Source organism: Ursus arctos, unplaced genomic scaffold, assembly GCF_023065955.2.
Source record: "Ursus arctos isolate Adak ecotype North America unplaced genomic scaffold, UrsArc2.0 scaffold_20, whole genome shotgun sequence".
Classification (NCBI taxonomy): Eukaryota; Metazoa; Chordata; class Mammalia; order Carnivora; family Ursidae; genus Ursus; species Ursus arctos.
This window is the reverse complement of record NW_026622875.1, coordinates 42,961,448-42,976,793: the sequence shown is the minus strand read 5'-3', so window position 1 is coordinate 42,976,793 and position 15,346 is coordinate 42,961,448. Positions and strand designations below refer to the sequence as shown.

General features: G+C 41.0%; 2 protein-coding genes across 4 annotated transcripts in view; both read right to left on the bottom strand.

Annotated features, from left to right (window-relative positions):
- LOC113253852 (tyrosine-protein phosphatase non-receptor type 23-like) overlaps positions 1-2,936 on the bottom strand; it is a 180,412-nt gene extending 177,476 nt beyond the window's left edge. Inside the window, exon 1 of the mRNA XM_057316115.1 lies at positions 2,747-2,936. The gene's annotated coding sequence lies outside the window, so the exon portion shown is untranslated. The remainder of the gene's footprint in view (positions 1-2,746) is intronic.
- Positions 2,937-4,419: 1,483 nt separating this feature from the next.
- The window catches only part of ZCWPW2 (zinc finger CW-type and PWWP domain containing 2), a 148,612-nt gene continuing 137,685 nt past the window's right edge, over positions 4,420-15,346 (bottom strand). For all 3 annotated transcript variants that reach the window (XM_048216061.2, XM_057316114.1, XM_048216060.2), the window contains one exon: positions 4,420-13,302. In XM_048216061.2, coding sequence (XP_048072018.1) covers positions 13,102-13,302 — 201 coding nt within the window. In that variant the 3' untranslated portion in view covers positions 4,420-13,101. The remainder of the gene's footprint in view (positions 13,303-15,346) is intronic.

Below are 15,346 nucleotides of genomic sequence, written 5' to 3'. Positions count from 1 at the left end.
CAACATGGACGGCACTGGAGGAGATAATGCTAAGTGAAATAAGTCAAGCAGAGAAAGACAACTATCACATGATTTCTCTCATCTATGGAACATAAGAACTAGGATGATCGGTAGGGGAAGAAAGGGATAAAGAAAGGGGGGGTAATCAGAAGGGGGAATGAAACATGAGAGACTATGGACTATGAGAAACAAACTGAGGACTTCAGAGGGGAGGGAGGTGGGGGAATGGGATAGACCGGTGATGGGTAGTAAGGAGGGCACGTATTGCATGGTGCACTGGGTGTTATACACAACTAATGAATCATTGAGCCTTACATCGGAAACCGGGGATGTACTGTATGGTGACTAACATAATATAATAAAAAATCATTAAAAAAAAAAAAGAAATCTGGCTCTTCAACTTGGAGTGGTTTTCAATAGTACCATATAAAATCCTCCTTCGCATCCTCCTACACCTGCCCAGTAAAATTTACTATGCTTTACAAATGTTTCTGTGGGTGGATTTTTGTTGAAATCAAGAAAAAAGCTAAGATTCATGCTTGGATTAAATTACAAACCTAAAGCAGGTACCTGGGCAGATAGGTGGTGATGATGATGACGATGATACAATGAAAGCTTGGATTTATTGAGCCCTTTTTATAAACCAGACACCATTCCAAACACACCTTAAAACACATAATGAACTTTCGATGACATGAGCATTATTATTCATTTCACTTTACATATGAGGATATTGAAGCACCGAGAGGTAAACTGCCTGAATCAGCAGGACTCAATCAAGGAAGCAGAACACCCATGACTACTGTGGAATAAAGAATTACTAAAAGCCAATGAGATCTTCCAGAACTGTGGGAAGACCTAGAGAAGCGAAGGTCCGGAAAAGGGACATCAAAGGACCAGAGGAACATCAGTAACAGGGACCATGGCACAGGTGGATGAGAGGACCTAGCAGGCACATCCCACAGTGGGGCTGGGATCACAATGAGGGGGTCGAGTATTTGGTGGCGGGCCTGGGCCCATAGCTAGTCAGTGGCCTGTAGTCCACGAACAGTGAAAGTGGGGCATGCTGGAGTCCACAGGTATCTTTGGGTCTATCTCTCACCACTGTTGTGTCCCTGATGACTTTTATCTCTGCATTATAAATTAAATTAGAATCCTTTAATCAAACAGCTAAAAAATTAACTGAAAAACAGATAATTACACATTTATATAATTAGATGTTCATTCAATCTTATTCATGAGCATAAAAACATGTTCCGGGGTGCCTGGGTGGCTCAGTCATTAGGCGTCTGCCTTCAGCTCAGGTCATGATCCAAGCATCCTGGGATCGAGCCCCGCATCAGGCTCCCTACTCAGCAGGAAGCCTATGTCTCCCTCCCTCACTCTCCCTGCTTGCGTTCCCTCTCTCATTGCCTCTCTCTCTGTCAAATAAACAAATAAAATCTTAAAAAACAAAACAAAACAAAACAAAACATGTTCCCTACAGGTGCTCCTGGGTGGTACAGTTGGTGAAATATACTCTTGGTTTTTGCTCAGGTCGTGATCTCAGGGTTGTAAGATCGAACAGTGTACTGGCCTCCACACTGAGCGTAGAGTCTGCTTGTGATTCTCTCTCCCCCTCCCTCTGCCCCTTCCACTCATGCTCCCTCTCTCCAAAATAAATAAATAAATATTTTTTAAAAACCCACAAAAACATGTTCCCTATTATAAACAATTAAAAGAATAGGAAGAAGTCACATAAGTTATAGTAGAACCATCAAAATTATGTCATTTTAAAGACTAATGATATGAGGGAGAGATTATCATGTAATATTAAATGGAAAAATATATGTGATATGTGTGCATGTGTATAGTGATACAATTTTTTATAAAATTATTTGTTCACACCCAAAGAAATGACCAGAAGGAAAGATACCCACATCCAAGTAGGGAATAATGGATAATTTAAATTTTTTTTTTTTTTTTAGATTTTATTTATTTGAGAGAGAGAGCAAGAGAGCATGAGTGCCCACAGAGGGAGAGAGAGAAGCAGACTCCTCGCTGAGCAGGGAGCCCAATGTGGGGCTCAATCCCAGGACCCTGGGATCATGACCTGAGCCAAGGCAGATGCTTAACCGATTAAGCTACCCAGGCACCCCTAAAAATTTTTATTTAAATTCAATTTAGTTAACATATAGTGTATTATTAGTTTCAGGTAGAATTTAGTGATTCATCAGTTGCATGTAACACCCACTGCTCGTTACATGAAGTGCCCTCTTTCATGCCCATCACCCAGTTACCCCATCCCCCCACCCACCTCTCCTTCAGCAACCCTCAGTTTGTCTCCTACAGTTAAGAGTCTCTGATGGTTTGCCTCCCTCTCTGCTTTTATCTTATTTTATTTTCCCTTCCCTTCCCCTATGTTCATCTGTTCTGTTTCTTAAATTCCACATAGTAGTGAAATCATATGGTATTTGTCTTTCTCTGACTAACTTATTTCGCTTAGTATAATACTCTCTAATTCCATCCATGTGGTTGCAAATGGCAAGATCTAATTCTTTTTGATGGCTGAGTAATATTCCACCACACACACACACACACACACACACACACACACACACACACCACATCTTCTTTATCCATTCATTGTTGATGGACATCTAGGCTCTTTCCATACTTTGGCTATTGTGGACATTGCTGCTATAAACATTGGGGTGCATGTGCCCCTTCGAATCACTATGTTTGTATTCTTTGGATACATACTTACTAGTGCAATTCTTGGATCATAGGGCGAAAGACCTAAATATGAAACACAGGCAGTAACCTCTTTGACCTCGGCTGCAGCAACTTCTGGCTAGACTTGTCTCTAAAGGCAAGAGAAACAAAAGCAAAAATGAACTATTGGGACTTCATCTGGATAAGAAGCTTTTGCATGACAAAGGAAACAACAAAACTAAAAGGCAACCTACAGCATGGGAGAAGATTATTTGCAAATGACATATCAGATAATAGGCTACTATCCAAAATCTATAAAAAAAAAAACCTTACCAAACTCAACACCCCAAAAAACAAAAAATCCAGCCAAGAAATGGCAGAAGACATGAACAGACATTTCTTCAAAGAAGACATACAAATGGCCAATGGACAGAAGAAAAAATGCTCAACATCACTCAGCATCTGGCAAATGCAAATCAAAACCACGACGAGATACCACCCCACACAGGTCAGAATGACTAAAATTAACAAGTCAGGAAACAGAAGATGTTGGCGAGGATGCAGAGAAAGGAGAACCCTCTTACACTGTTGGTGGGAATGCAAGCTGGTGCAGCCACTCTGGGAGACAGTATGGAGATTCCTCAAAAAGATAACGGATAATTTTTATTGTCTTCTTCCTATGCTATATTTTCTCTTAGTGATTGTGTAATAATAATTTCAAATTGTTTAGTCTGCTTCATACATTTTTTTCCCATAGGCTTTATTAGTTTCGTATTGTGTGTATTTTGCCTTGTTACAACATAAAATAGCCACAGTTAAGATTCCTCACCAAAAACCCCACTTTCTAAGAAAAAAAATATGCCACTCACTTATTAAGGAAATGAGGGGGAGTTTTTAAAATCCTGTTCATAAGCATCTCAAATGAGTTAATGCAGCTCTGGAGGTCACAGCTCGTCCCTGCTCTTGCCCTCGGTGATGCAGTAAAAGGGGCCAGGGCAGCTCCCCCTTTGGAATGCTCAACTGTGGTGCTCAGAACCTCAGCCTCACATAGGAAGCATCACTGCCTTCTGTTTCCCTGTCCCCTGCCCTCCTTGTCCCACCCTCACATGCAGGATCGAGTTGGCTGAGCCAGTCTTAAGGTTCTGGAGCATTAGACAACTGACCTTCACCTTCTATTGGGGTCATGTCAGTGTCTTTTGGGATTAGGTCTGGTTGGCTTGGCACTGCATTTTTAGGGAATAAAGGGTGGTGAAACTGGCCAGCCTTTCGCTCTTTCTCTCGTACTCTCCTGGTGTCCTAAATTCCACCTCTTTTCATCGAAAAAAAATTCCCTTTGATTTTTTTTAAAGATTTTATTTATTTATTTGACAGAGAGAGAGAGACAGCCAGTGAAAGAGGGAACACAAGCAGGGGGAGTGGAAGAGGAAGAAGCAGGCTCCCAGCAGAGGAGCCTGATGTGGGGCTCGACCCCAGGACCCTGGGATCACACCCTGAGCCGAAGGCAGACGCTTAACAACTGAGCCACCCAGGCGCCCCTCTCTTTGATTTTCTAAGTCTGAGGCCATCATGCTAGTGGTCGTGATGTGGTACAGGCAAACAGACTGGAAGGAAACCCCTACTTGTACAAATGCAAGTTTCAACAGGTTGCTCCTACATTGGTTCATTGTAAACCTTGACATGTGGGAGATGCCCAGGAATGGGGAAAAGAAGCGTAGGAGATTTATGCAATCAAGCAGAGAAGTTTATTAACATAAGTCAGAGCCCTGGCCTCCCCTCCTTGCCCACTGACATATGCATGATAGGTGAGCATGAGGAAGCCGTGTGAAAGTGTTTTGGGCTATTTCCCCTGCAAAAGTGTGATTCCTGTACATTTCGTTGACCTGGAAATATGATTTCCTCTATGTTTTAGGTCTCCAGCAATGAGATCCTCGTCTGGTTTCAGAGTCTCTGCACAATGCCAGCTCAGCTTCTCACCGGGTGTCTTGGAATAACACATTTGGTGCAATTGGCTAAATCATTTTCATCCTCCTACCAGCAGGTTCTGATCATGGCAACCTAATCAATCTTCTGGCGATCTCCATTAATCCCCAGAATGACCCAGATAATCCGATTGGCTGCAGTGCCACCTCGTCACAATTTACATCAGACCATCTGGTGATTCCGTCTACTCCAAGGGTAGCCCACGAGGACCATCTGCTTCAATGCTCTCTATGTCCTGCTGAAGGAGGCGAAGGTTGAGGCCAGCCACACACCAGCAAGTCATTCCCTCTTGCCTTTGCGTGAACCAAAGAAATCCTGAAATGCACTGTAATTTAGCTGCTCACATCCTGCAGAGCCTGCTTTGCATTCTCAGTGAACACATCGTAATATTCAGAATGCAAATTAAACTTTATGGGTGCCATAACCTTGACCATTTATTGCAGCAGATTCCGTAATTGCCTGATGCTGCTAATACAGCCAAGACTACTTGGGCATTTTTTTTTTTAAACTTTTGCAGATAGAGCTGCCATGTTGATTAAGCAATCCTGGTGCTTCTTTGCACTATTTCTTAGGCTAGGGTATTAGCTAAGATCCTTTTGCATACAAGTAACCAGAGTCAGTCTCAGCTAGAGATGGACAGTAAAATTGAAAACAAAATATATTAGTATGCTCAAATTCAAGTAGCACTTATGAAATAAGTGGAGTTAACATTCTAAAGGAAAACAGGCTTGCACCAAAATAGAAGGAGAGTTGGGGAACCACAAGGCATCTATAGCTTGCACTAATTTGGAAGAAAACCACCCAGCATTAGGATTATCACCAAAGAAGAATGAAGTAAGCCAAGGCTAATTATGTCTTATGTGACACCTGTATGTCAATCATAAAAAGGTCCCTCTTCCTCTAGACAGGTAAAGCTAGCCCTGATCAAGCATATTGCACTGTAATCTTCAGCCCTGGGGAAGCTACCACCAAATAAAATGTCCCAGCACAACAAACCACTTCTCTGAGTTTAAGGACATGGTGATACAAGGAGGTGCCTGATCTGGAAATGGAAATAAGCAACATTGTTGGAATGTCCTGGGGGATGGACTTCCCCAAGGAAGATAACCGGCAGGGACTTGGATGGAGTTAAAGGAGAGGTTTCAGGATTTGAATAAACACTGAACCCGGAGCATATGCTTTGGGATGTCCTGGATTACAGGAGAATTGTTGCTCCTCCATGTGTCACATGAACTCGTCATTCCTCTCACTAAAGAGGCAGAATCTATCTCCCTACCTTCACATCTCTGCTCAGCCACATAACTTATTTGGGACAAATTGAGTGAGATGGAAATAACAGTGTGCAAATTCCAAGCCTACTCTTCAAAGAAATTCCGTGATTCCGCTCATTCTCTTGTGCTTGTGCCATGAGAAGAACAAGCCTGAGCTAGTTCTCTGCCCCGTGAGTGGGTAAGAGAAATGGAATAGAGTTGTCCCAATCAAAATCAGAGCCCGCAGCCAACACCACGATGCATGAGTGAACCCAAATGCAGCTCAGACAACTCATAAATGTGTGCATCACACTAACAAATGATCATTGTTGTAAGCCACTCAGTTTGGGGATAATTTGTTACCTAGCAATAGCTAACTCATACAACAAGAATTAGGCAGATCCTGGAGCCCCACTATTCAAGTTTATGGACCTTTTTGCAAACACTTTCCATTAATCTGCTGCAGCTCCTAATTTCTGCTTCTCTGTTTCCAGTTCCAGATTCCCAAGAGGGACGAATAGCTGGAGAGGATACAGTATAATCTCATAGAACATCATTTTCTGTGTTCAGGGGCCAGAAAACCTTTCTCAAATTGTCTGCCACAGCTGGGCCTCTTCCCAGGTCAAGCACTGTGCGTGATTCCTCCTCAAACCTGTATCTCCTTGCACTGCTGATTATTAAACATCTCACTCAGTTCCAAATACAATGTCAGCAATCAAGAAAGGTAGATGATATTAAGAACAAAACACTGCCTTTATCTCTGCTGCCTGTCCATTTATTTCTGGAATTTTTCACAACTCAGTTTTCCCCCTCAGCACAGAATTGACGTTCATCACCAACGTATTGCGGCAAAATGTGACCACTGGGCACGCATGCCCTCTTATAAAAGGTTATTTCCTTGGACAAGTTGGGACCTGGTCCTTTGTACCCAGAAGGGCAGCTGCTCAGTGTCCTCTGGATGCTTCACGTGGCTTGTGTAGATATGAGCCTGTCACGGGCTTCATTTGAAAGCCTTGTCACAACCTTTAAAATCCAAGTAAACTACTCTCATAAAGTCCTGGGGAAAAGCGATACCATTTTTGTTTACTCTTTTCAAGAATTTAATAACCAGGATGATTTTTCCTTCCAGAACAGGGTCTGTTTGTGTTTACCTCTTTATTTCTCCCTACATTGTATTATAAGGACTTGAAATAATATTTGAAAAACAGCTTTTCTGGAGCTTGGGGTAAAACTCACCACTCTGTCATTTCGGGGAATCACTTTATTCTCTTTTTAGAATACAAAATTAAGTTCGACCTCTTGGCCACTTTAAAAAAGCACATTTTCCTTTTTTATAAGAATAAATATTTCCCACTTTGAATTCCCTGCATTCACACTTTAACTTAGTTTGTTTGCAATAATGCATTTGAGACCAAAAGAAATTTTGACTGTTAATTTAAAGAAGGACTTAGTGTTTAAAAAAAAAAAAAAGGCAAACAATTGAAAAGTGCCCCAGAAAAAAAGTGCACTTTAAAAAAATTGCATGATAAATGGAGGTCCCTTCATGCCAGATTTTTATTTATCCTCCTAGCAACTGGAAAGCAAATGCATAGACTCACCTCACTTAAGTCAGTAACTCTTGGAAAGCTATGCCACTTTTCTTATAATGGCTTCTCTGTAACCTATCTCCGTTTTAGGGACATATAACAATTTTTCACTTAAAAACATATGAATAAATATGCTATAAGGAGTGATATTTTAGACAAAGACATGCGAACCAACTTGTTAAACAATTTCTGTTCATGAAGTATCATACGAGACAAATCTGAATCATGCACTATGTGCAGATGAGCCCAGTGTTTAGTTTCACTCATGCTAAGGGACAATGAAGAGGTGACCTCATCCACAATTTTGTAATCTGGTGTGTGTGTGTGCGATTTCGCATGTTTTGAAACACTCACATGTTCAGCCTTTATTTGGCTCCAAAGGTGTTTTCTGTTGTATAACTTTATTACTTATTTCTTTTAAAGATTTTCTTTTTAAGCCTCTCTATACCCAACGTGAGGCTCGAACTCGCAACCCTGAGATCAAGAGTCGCACGCTCTACTGACTGAGCCAGCCAGCTGACCCTCTACGTTTATTTTTTTAAGTTTCGTCTGACTTCCAGATAACCAGGAGTTCTAAAGGACTGAAAACATGGTGAAGGTCAGGGTACAGAAAGAATACATGTTCCAAAAATCACTTCCTCATAAGGCTCCTCCCTGAGATGAGAGGGAAAGGGCACTGATGCGCCATGTTAGCCCATGGACAGGCCCAGAGGTCGCTGGGAAAGCCCGTCCGCAGATGAGAAGTAAGCAGTGTGGGCACTTGCATTTTAGGCAACAATGAGCCACCAGCCCTGATGAGCTCTGCAGATGGCTGCAGAGCGCCAACTCCAAAGCCACCACTTGCGAGGTCGAGGGGGCAGGGCGTACCGGGTCTGTGTCCATCTCTAGTCGCCAGCATTAGTATGGTTAGGAATCACATGGCTTCGAATAGTGAGAGAAGACAGAATGGGAGAACCGTGTACCCTAGATTATCTAGCAACACGGTATGGGGCGTGCTGAAGACCACCGCTCTGGAGCCGGACGGAATTGGAACCCCTGTTCCGCTGCAAGGTCGGGCAAGTTACAGAACCTTGTGTGTGGCCGTCTTCTCATCTGTAAAACACAGACAATAGCAGCGCCCACTTCCTAGAGTGGTTGTGAGGATCAAATGCTTTATTATAAGCTTACGCCCATAGCACAGGGCCAGGCATATGACAAGCGTTTAACAAAGTTAGCGATCGTCATTCACGTAAAGGAAAGTGGAGTGTCAAAGCAAATACACATTGAGTCTGGTTTTTAAACTTTAGATAATTAAGGCCTTCAAATTGTCATTTACATCAATCACGAATTTTCTTTCGCCTGAAAAAAGCATTCAATTGACAAACTCACTTAGCTAAAACTTTTCTTGATTCTCCACCAAAATCTTCCTACGGTGGTTACTCTGAAACGAAACAGAACGTGTGTCGAGTAGTAGATGTTGTCTGTGCGTCCCGCACCACCTTGGCCCCGTGTAATCCTGATCAGCTTAGTCCATTCCAGTGTGCACAGCAGACCAGAAGCGTGGGAATTACCATCCTCTATGAGCAGCCCTTAACCAATGGCCAGTGGGAACTGGTTGTAAATACCCCAGCTTCCACCCTACCTGCCCCTTCCCAGGGATAGCTCTGGGGTGTGTGTCCAATGCCTCAGGAGGACTGAGCTCCAGCAGGACCCAGCAGGACTGAGCTCCAGTGGCCCCCAAGGGTAACCTGTTAGTAGCACACCTTCAGTGGCCCCTTCCCTTCCCTGTGTCACTTCCCCATCTTCCTACTGCCCAGTGTTATCTGTTCCAAAGAAACCACTGAGCCCAAATCTTGTCCGATTCTGGGGGAAACCCCAACTGAGACACCCAGCAATACAAATACACAAGCTTCAAAAATGTATTCTTCAACATTTGTCTTTAAATTAAAAGAAGTATTAAAATGCACACCAAGCAAATTCAAGAAACTCCAACTTAGCCTACTTTCTGTAGAATTCGTTTTGAGCTTTAGCCAGGTAATGGTTTCAAGAGAACTTCTTATTTCTTGTAAAAATCTTTGGCTCACGAATGCTGTCACACAGCGAACGTTTCTATTCTTTATTTCAATCTCATCTGAGACTGGAAGAATAGCTTTCACCTTGTCTGGAGTCACTTGAACTCTGTGGGCTCCAAGCTAACGTTTTCTCCCGCACCCAAGCTCCATTTACTGCCAGCACAACATGACTTTCTCGTTCAAATAAAAATATCTCTGAAAAGCCTTATAAAAAGGTTCATAAGATGTGTTGGTATTTGAAATGGCTCTGAGGTGTATAAATGAATCAGGAACACACAGATTAAGTTTCCTTTGAAATGTAGTTTCCAAAAGAAAGGAGTCCTTGGAGGAAAATATTTATGAGGATTTGCTGCTTTGTTTTGTTTTGTTTGTTTGTTTGTTGTCCTATTTTGTTACTTAAAATGGTTAAAGAATTGTTGAAAATTTTCTCTTCAATAAAATCACTCTTGAATTCTCTTGAAACTACTGGTTAGAGAAATCATTTCTCTGGAGAATAAATATTTAAAGTACTTGCTACTTAGAGAACCAAATTCTTGAGGTTCTGTCAATACAAAAAATTTGTTTTAATATTCTTAAATCAAATGTCTTTAAGGACTGTGCATTTAACGTGAATAGATTTCAGCATGTTTACATTTATGCCAAATTTATAAAGTCGTTGGCATTACAGTTCATAACAAATCATTTGTAAGAAAGCTTAATACTTCTTTCCTCTTAAAATTCACTTGCTTGCTTTCCACTAAAGTTAATGTTTTTGGTAAATCATTACCATATTCAAGTGTCTCTATGTTTTAAACACTTCATATAATTAAATATGCACCAAAGAAATATTTTTAAAAAATACTTTGCCTGTGCACGACTAGGCTAATAAAAAAATTCTCTAGAGATTTAAAGAACTCGTTTTCATAACCTATGTGATACAGTAAACACGTTTAGAGCTCAGAAAAAAAAATTCATTATAAATGATACTACACATGCTTGGTCCTCAAGTATTTTAAATTAATTTGCTTTGCTAAAAATGTACAGTAGTAGGTTTCTGGGTAAACTATTTATTAGGTGCATTTCCTTTTAGTTATTTCTAATATTTTGCCTCGCAACTTGAATAGCCACTTATTTTTATTTAAGAAGAAAAACACATAATTATTTTTTTTAGTACTAATCTTTTTCCTTTAAGTAACATCCTCTTTTTCCCTCCCACAAACAAATCCTATCTTTAAATAGTTGCCCTTTTGCCTTTCTAGTTATATCTCAGTGGCAATCGCTCTATTCTCTGCCCCCTTCACACCCACACACACGCATGCACGCACACACACGCCTGTTGTGTGTGTGCACTACAGGATTCTGTCTGCATCTCTGTTTCTAGATCTCTTTCTGGCTTCCTCTCTCATTCTTTCTTGGTACCCTACTCCCTGCGTTCCCCTATGTCTCCCTCTCTATGAAATCTGCTCTTCAGAATTAAAACACAAATAAAATAATCCATTAATTTGCCAAGATTATGTTTATAAAAGAAAGCAAGCAAGAAAGAAAATCAGTCAGTTTTCTATCGAGTGAACACTGCTGCCATAGGAGAACACGTAGGAGCTCTTGTTTACGTGATAATTTAAAATGTTAAATGAAGGGTTAAGTTCTGCATTATGTCTTTCAGAGGGGTGTTTCCCTATTAAAGTAAAGATAAACTTGTTTATCTGAGGTGAAATGCAAGATTAAAAAAATTCAGATGTCTATGAAATACAAACACAATTTCACTTATTTATGATCGCCAACATGTTGTAATCAAAGCAGAACTCATTAGTCAGTGATCATTCGATTCACTGTGACATGTGTTTCTTCCAGCAAGAGAGGGAAAAGAGGTGAAATTCACAGCATAGAATGACAGGAACATTTAGGAAACAGAGTTTTATTTGTTCTTCTGTTGGGAGAGCTAATTACTCATCGATTTGAGACCTAATGTCTTGATAAACATATATTGATCGAGCCTGATTATTTCCTGCAATGTCAGAAACATTCACACATATTTGCGTTACTACAAAAGCTATGTAATTTATTGGTGGGCACTAATGGCTTTAATGAAGTCAGAAAGCTTCAAGTGGCAGAAGTAATGAAAGGAAGATTGCAATCAGTGAATTTTCTAATTCTTCATTCCAGCTACAAAAATTAGCCTATTTTGACTCATTAGCCATGTTCATGTTTATATAATGATTCATTTACATAAATAGGTCTGCTTAAAGTACAGCAATATCCAGTGCCCAGTTCAAATTCAGAAAACAAGAGAAAGAGAAGTCCACGCCACTGAGAGAGATTTAAATGTGTGGTTGGACTGGTGAGAAACACAATGAGCTAACTAGTGAAATCTGCAACAAATGGTGAACTCAGCCTTAGCCATGTGGGTCTTACAGAATGTGCTACATTCTTCCAGTCTCATGGCCTTTGAACTTGAGGTTTCCTCTGCCTGGGATGCTCCTTCCCAGACACGTGCATAGTTCTCTGCTTCAATGTCTTATCAGAGATAGCTTTCCTGACACCCTGTATCAAACATATAAAATAACATCCCCATCTTCAATTTTTCTTCTTAGCTTCATATCTTCACTGACCTGGTCCATATCGATTTTTTTTTTAATTTCTCTATGTCTTATCTACTAGCATTTACTGTGTTCCTTTTGTTTACTGCTTTCCTTAGCTCCTAGAAGAGTATCTGGTGGGCATTAAATATTTGTTGATTAGACTAGAAGGTTACTGTGAAGCATTAACATCATTTATTTTGACTAATATCTCAATACAATGCGAGTCACTGCAAGAAATGAAAGATATGATTCTTCTTTTTAAGATGCTTATAATCTGTTTGGTGAGAAGAGCCTGTCCGTCCACACATCATATATCAGCTATCTGTTGCTGTGTAACGAATTATCCCAAAACATTAGTAACTTAAAACAATGAACATCTATTATCACACGCAGTTTCTGTGGGTCAGGAACTGAGGAGTGCTCCGCTGGGTCATCCTGGCTCAGAGTGTCTCAGGAGGTTGCAGTCGAGATACTGGGCTGTGGTCATCTGAAGGCTTGACTGGTGCTGGAGGATCACTTCCAGAAGAGCTCCCTCACGTGGCTGTCAGGTTAGTGCTGGTGTTGGCGGAAGGCTTCAGTCCCACCACGTGGACCTCTGCTTGAGTGTCCTCATGATGTGCAGCTGGATTCTTCCAGATGAGGGATCCCAAAAGAGAGTAAAGTGGAAGTCACAATGTCTCTTAGGATCCAGCCTCAGAGGTCAGAATGTGTCATGTTTGAGATATTTTCGTGGTGACCCAAGTGAGCTCAGTTCAGTGTGGAAGGGGGCCACGCAAGGGTATGGATACCAGGTAAGGATCATCGTGGAGACTGGCTCCCACACATGGAAAACAACGAAGCACACATGCCCATGTGTAATTAAGTACTACATGATAAACACGTCCAAGGTTCAGTTTTGAGAAGCTCGTTTGAGAATACATACTTAGAAAGGCCAAGTCAGATGGCAAATGTAATCCTCATTTGGGCAAGCCTGTTTGAACATTTATAAACAGTATTTATTAAGCACCTTGCTTTCTGTGCTTGGTCCAGGGATTATGACTAAAGCCCAGACCCCGAGAAAGAGGTACTCAGAGTCCATAGTGTGGAAGGTAAAAATTTTGGAGCAATACTGCTTTTGAATGAATTTAAATACTTTGTGCAGGAGGGCAAGAACTATCATCCAAAGCCAGTTTTTCTCTGGGCACTAAAAACAAAAATTACAAATACACAAAATAATCACACATGTCGACAGAAAATAGAAGTCTTCATGCTCTCATTATAAGTGATTTCAATTTAATATAAGAAGCGTGGATTTTTAGAAATAGCTAAGTAATCTAATATCAAATATTCACCGATCATGATTATAATACACCAGGGAAAGCCACATGACTACCTCAATAAAAGAAATCAGTAGAAACTGATGTTATTCTCTCAAGTACCTCAACTTCCCCACTCTTGCCCAAACTGGAATGTAACTTCCTAGATTTTTAAACTTATTAGTCCACAAAGCTTTTTCCAGTCCAATGACTCTCCACTAGTATTTGTCATGTCAGCAATTGACTGAAAGGACATTTAATGTCTAAATCAAGTGACCGTTGTTTCTTTTAACATTTTCTCCTGCCCATCACCTGATTTATCATTCTTATCTCAGTCACTTTTCAGCCTGAGTCTGTGGCCTATGTTAATGCTAATTTTCATCCCTCTCTAAGGAATTAGGGAAAAAATCTACCATCTCATAGTCATTTAGTCAATGTTCCTTAAGACAGAGATTAACCCAATGCACTGCTTTAAGTAACACAAAATCCAAGTAGAAACCAAACCCCAGTCTAGCAGAGAAACTCATACACCTCCAATGGACGATAATAAATGATAGCCATAAAAAGTCTTACAACTGTGTAGACAATCTGACTTCTCAATTCCTCTTCTAGGAAAGACTTGAAAAAAAATTAAGGTACACAATGATGGAATGATAAGGATGTTCATGGCAGAGTGGTTTATAACTGTATAATTGGAAATGCAGAAACCAATTAAATGTCCATCAAGGGAGTATTTCACTGTATGAGTAAAAATACAATGAGATACTAAGCACTCATTAAAATTTCATGTTGTAGAACACCACCTAACGACAATGAAATACGTTCACAATATATCGTTGAGAAAAAAAGCAGTGGAAATAATGATGTAATTGTTTCATGTGCATTGAAGAGTACATATTTACTTGGAAATAAGGTTGTAGAAATTTTTAAATGTCAACAATGATTTATCTGTAGTTGGCAGAATTGTAAGGTGATTTGCATTTTCTTACTGGAATTTTCTCTTACTCTTACTCTTGTCCCTCTGGCGGGAGAACGTGCCTGGGCTGGCACATTGGAAGATGACAGGTGATGCATGAAGCAGGGCTGAGCTGCCCCATTTCCCCATCTGAGACTGCCCTAGATCATCTGACTGCTAGCTGGTCCCCGACAGATAAATAAGCCTAGCACGATCAACACAGGAGCCGCACCCAAGTAGACCGGCAGCTGACCACAGACGCACAAGTGAGATCACCTGAGGGTAGCCAAGTCGGCTGCACCTTGCAGCTTGCCACACGAAAAAAATGTGCTTTGTTGTTTGCCCCTGGCATTTCACGGTCGTCCGCTACCCTGCGTCATTGTAGCAATCGGTAACGGATAGAGCTAGAGCTTGTCAGGGTTTGGGGAACTGGGGGAAAACAAAAAGCAATGACCACCTGAGATTCAGTCCAAAGGTGTTTGAGTATAGAGCTTATCAGAAAACATTTTTGAACAGGCGAGACTGGCAGAAAGTTTAAAACTAATATCAAAATAGAACAGGTGCTCTAACTCGTGCAAGGCACCATGCCATGGTCTGGGCGGGTCACAAGCGGAAGGGCACGGAGCCCCTACCTCCGGGAGCTCACGCTGCGATAATGGGAATTTCTCTTGACACAGACACTGCTCTCAGAGAGTTAGCAACAATCGTATTAAAACGCTACAGCACCAAAGAGCTTCAAATCGCTGAAGTTGGTTAAAAATGCATTAGCTCTTCTCCAACACGATTCTGAAAGCACAGTAAAATCAAAAAGTCTGCTCCAGCTGCCCGATGAACTTGAAGTAAGGAGGTCTATAAGTTGACTTGAACAGAAGAAAATGATATTAAGCTTTCATGGAGGACAAATGAAAGTACCTGTAACCTTTCTGACAGCCAGAGACCCTTTGCCATTTAAAACTCTGCGGCTGTGCTGCATTATT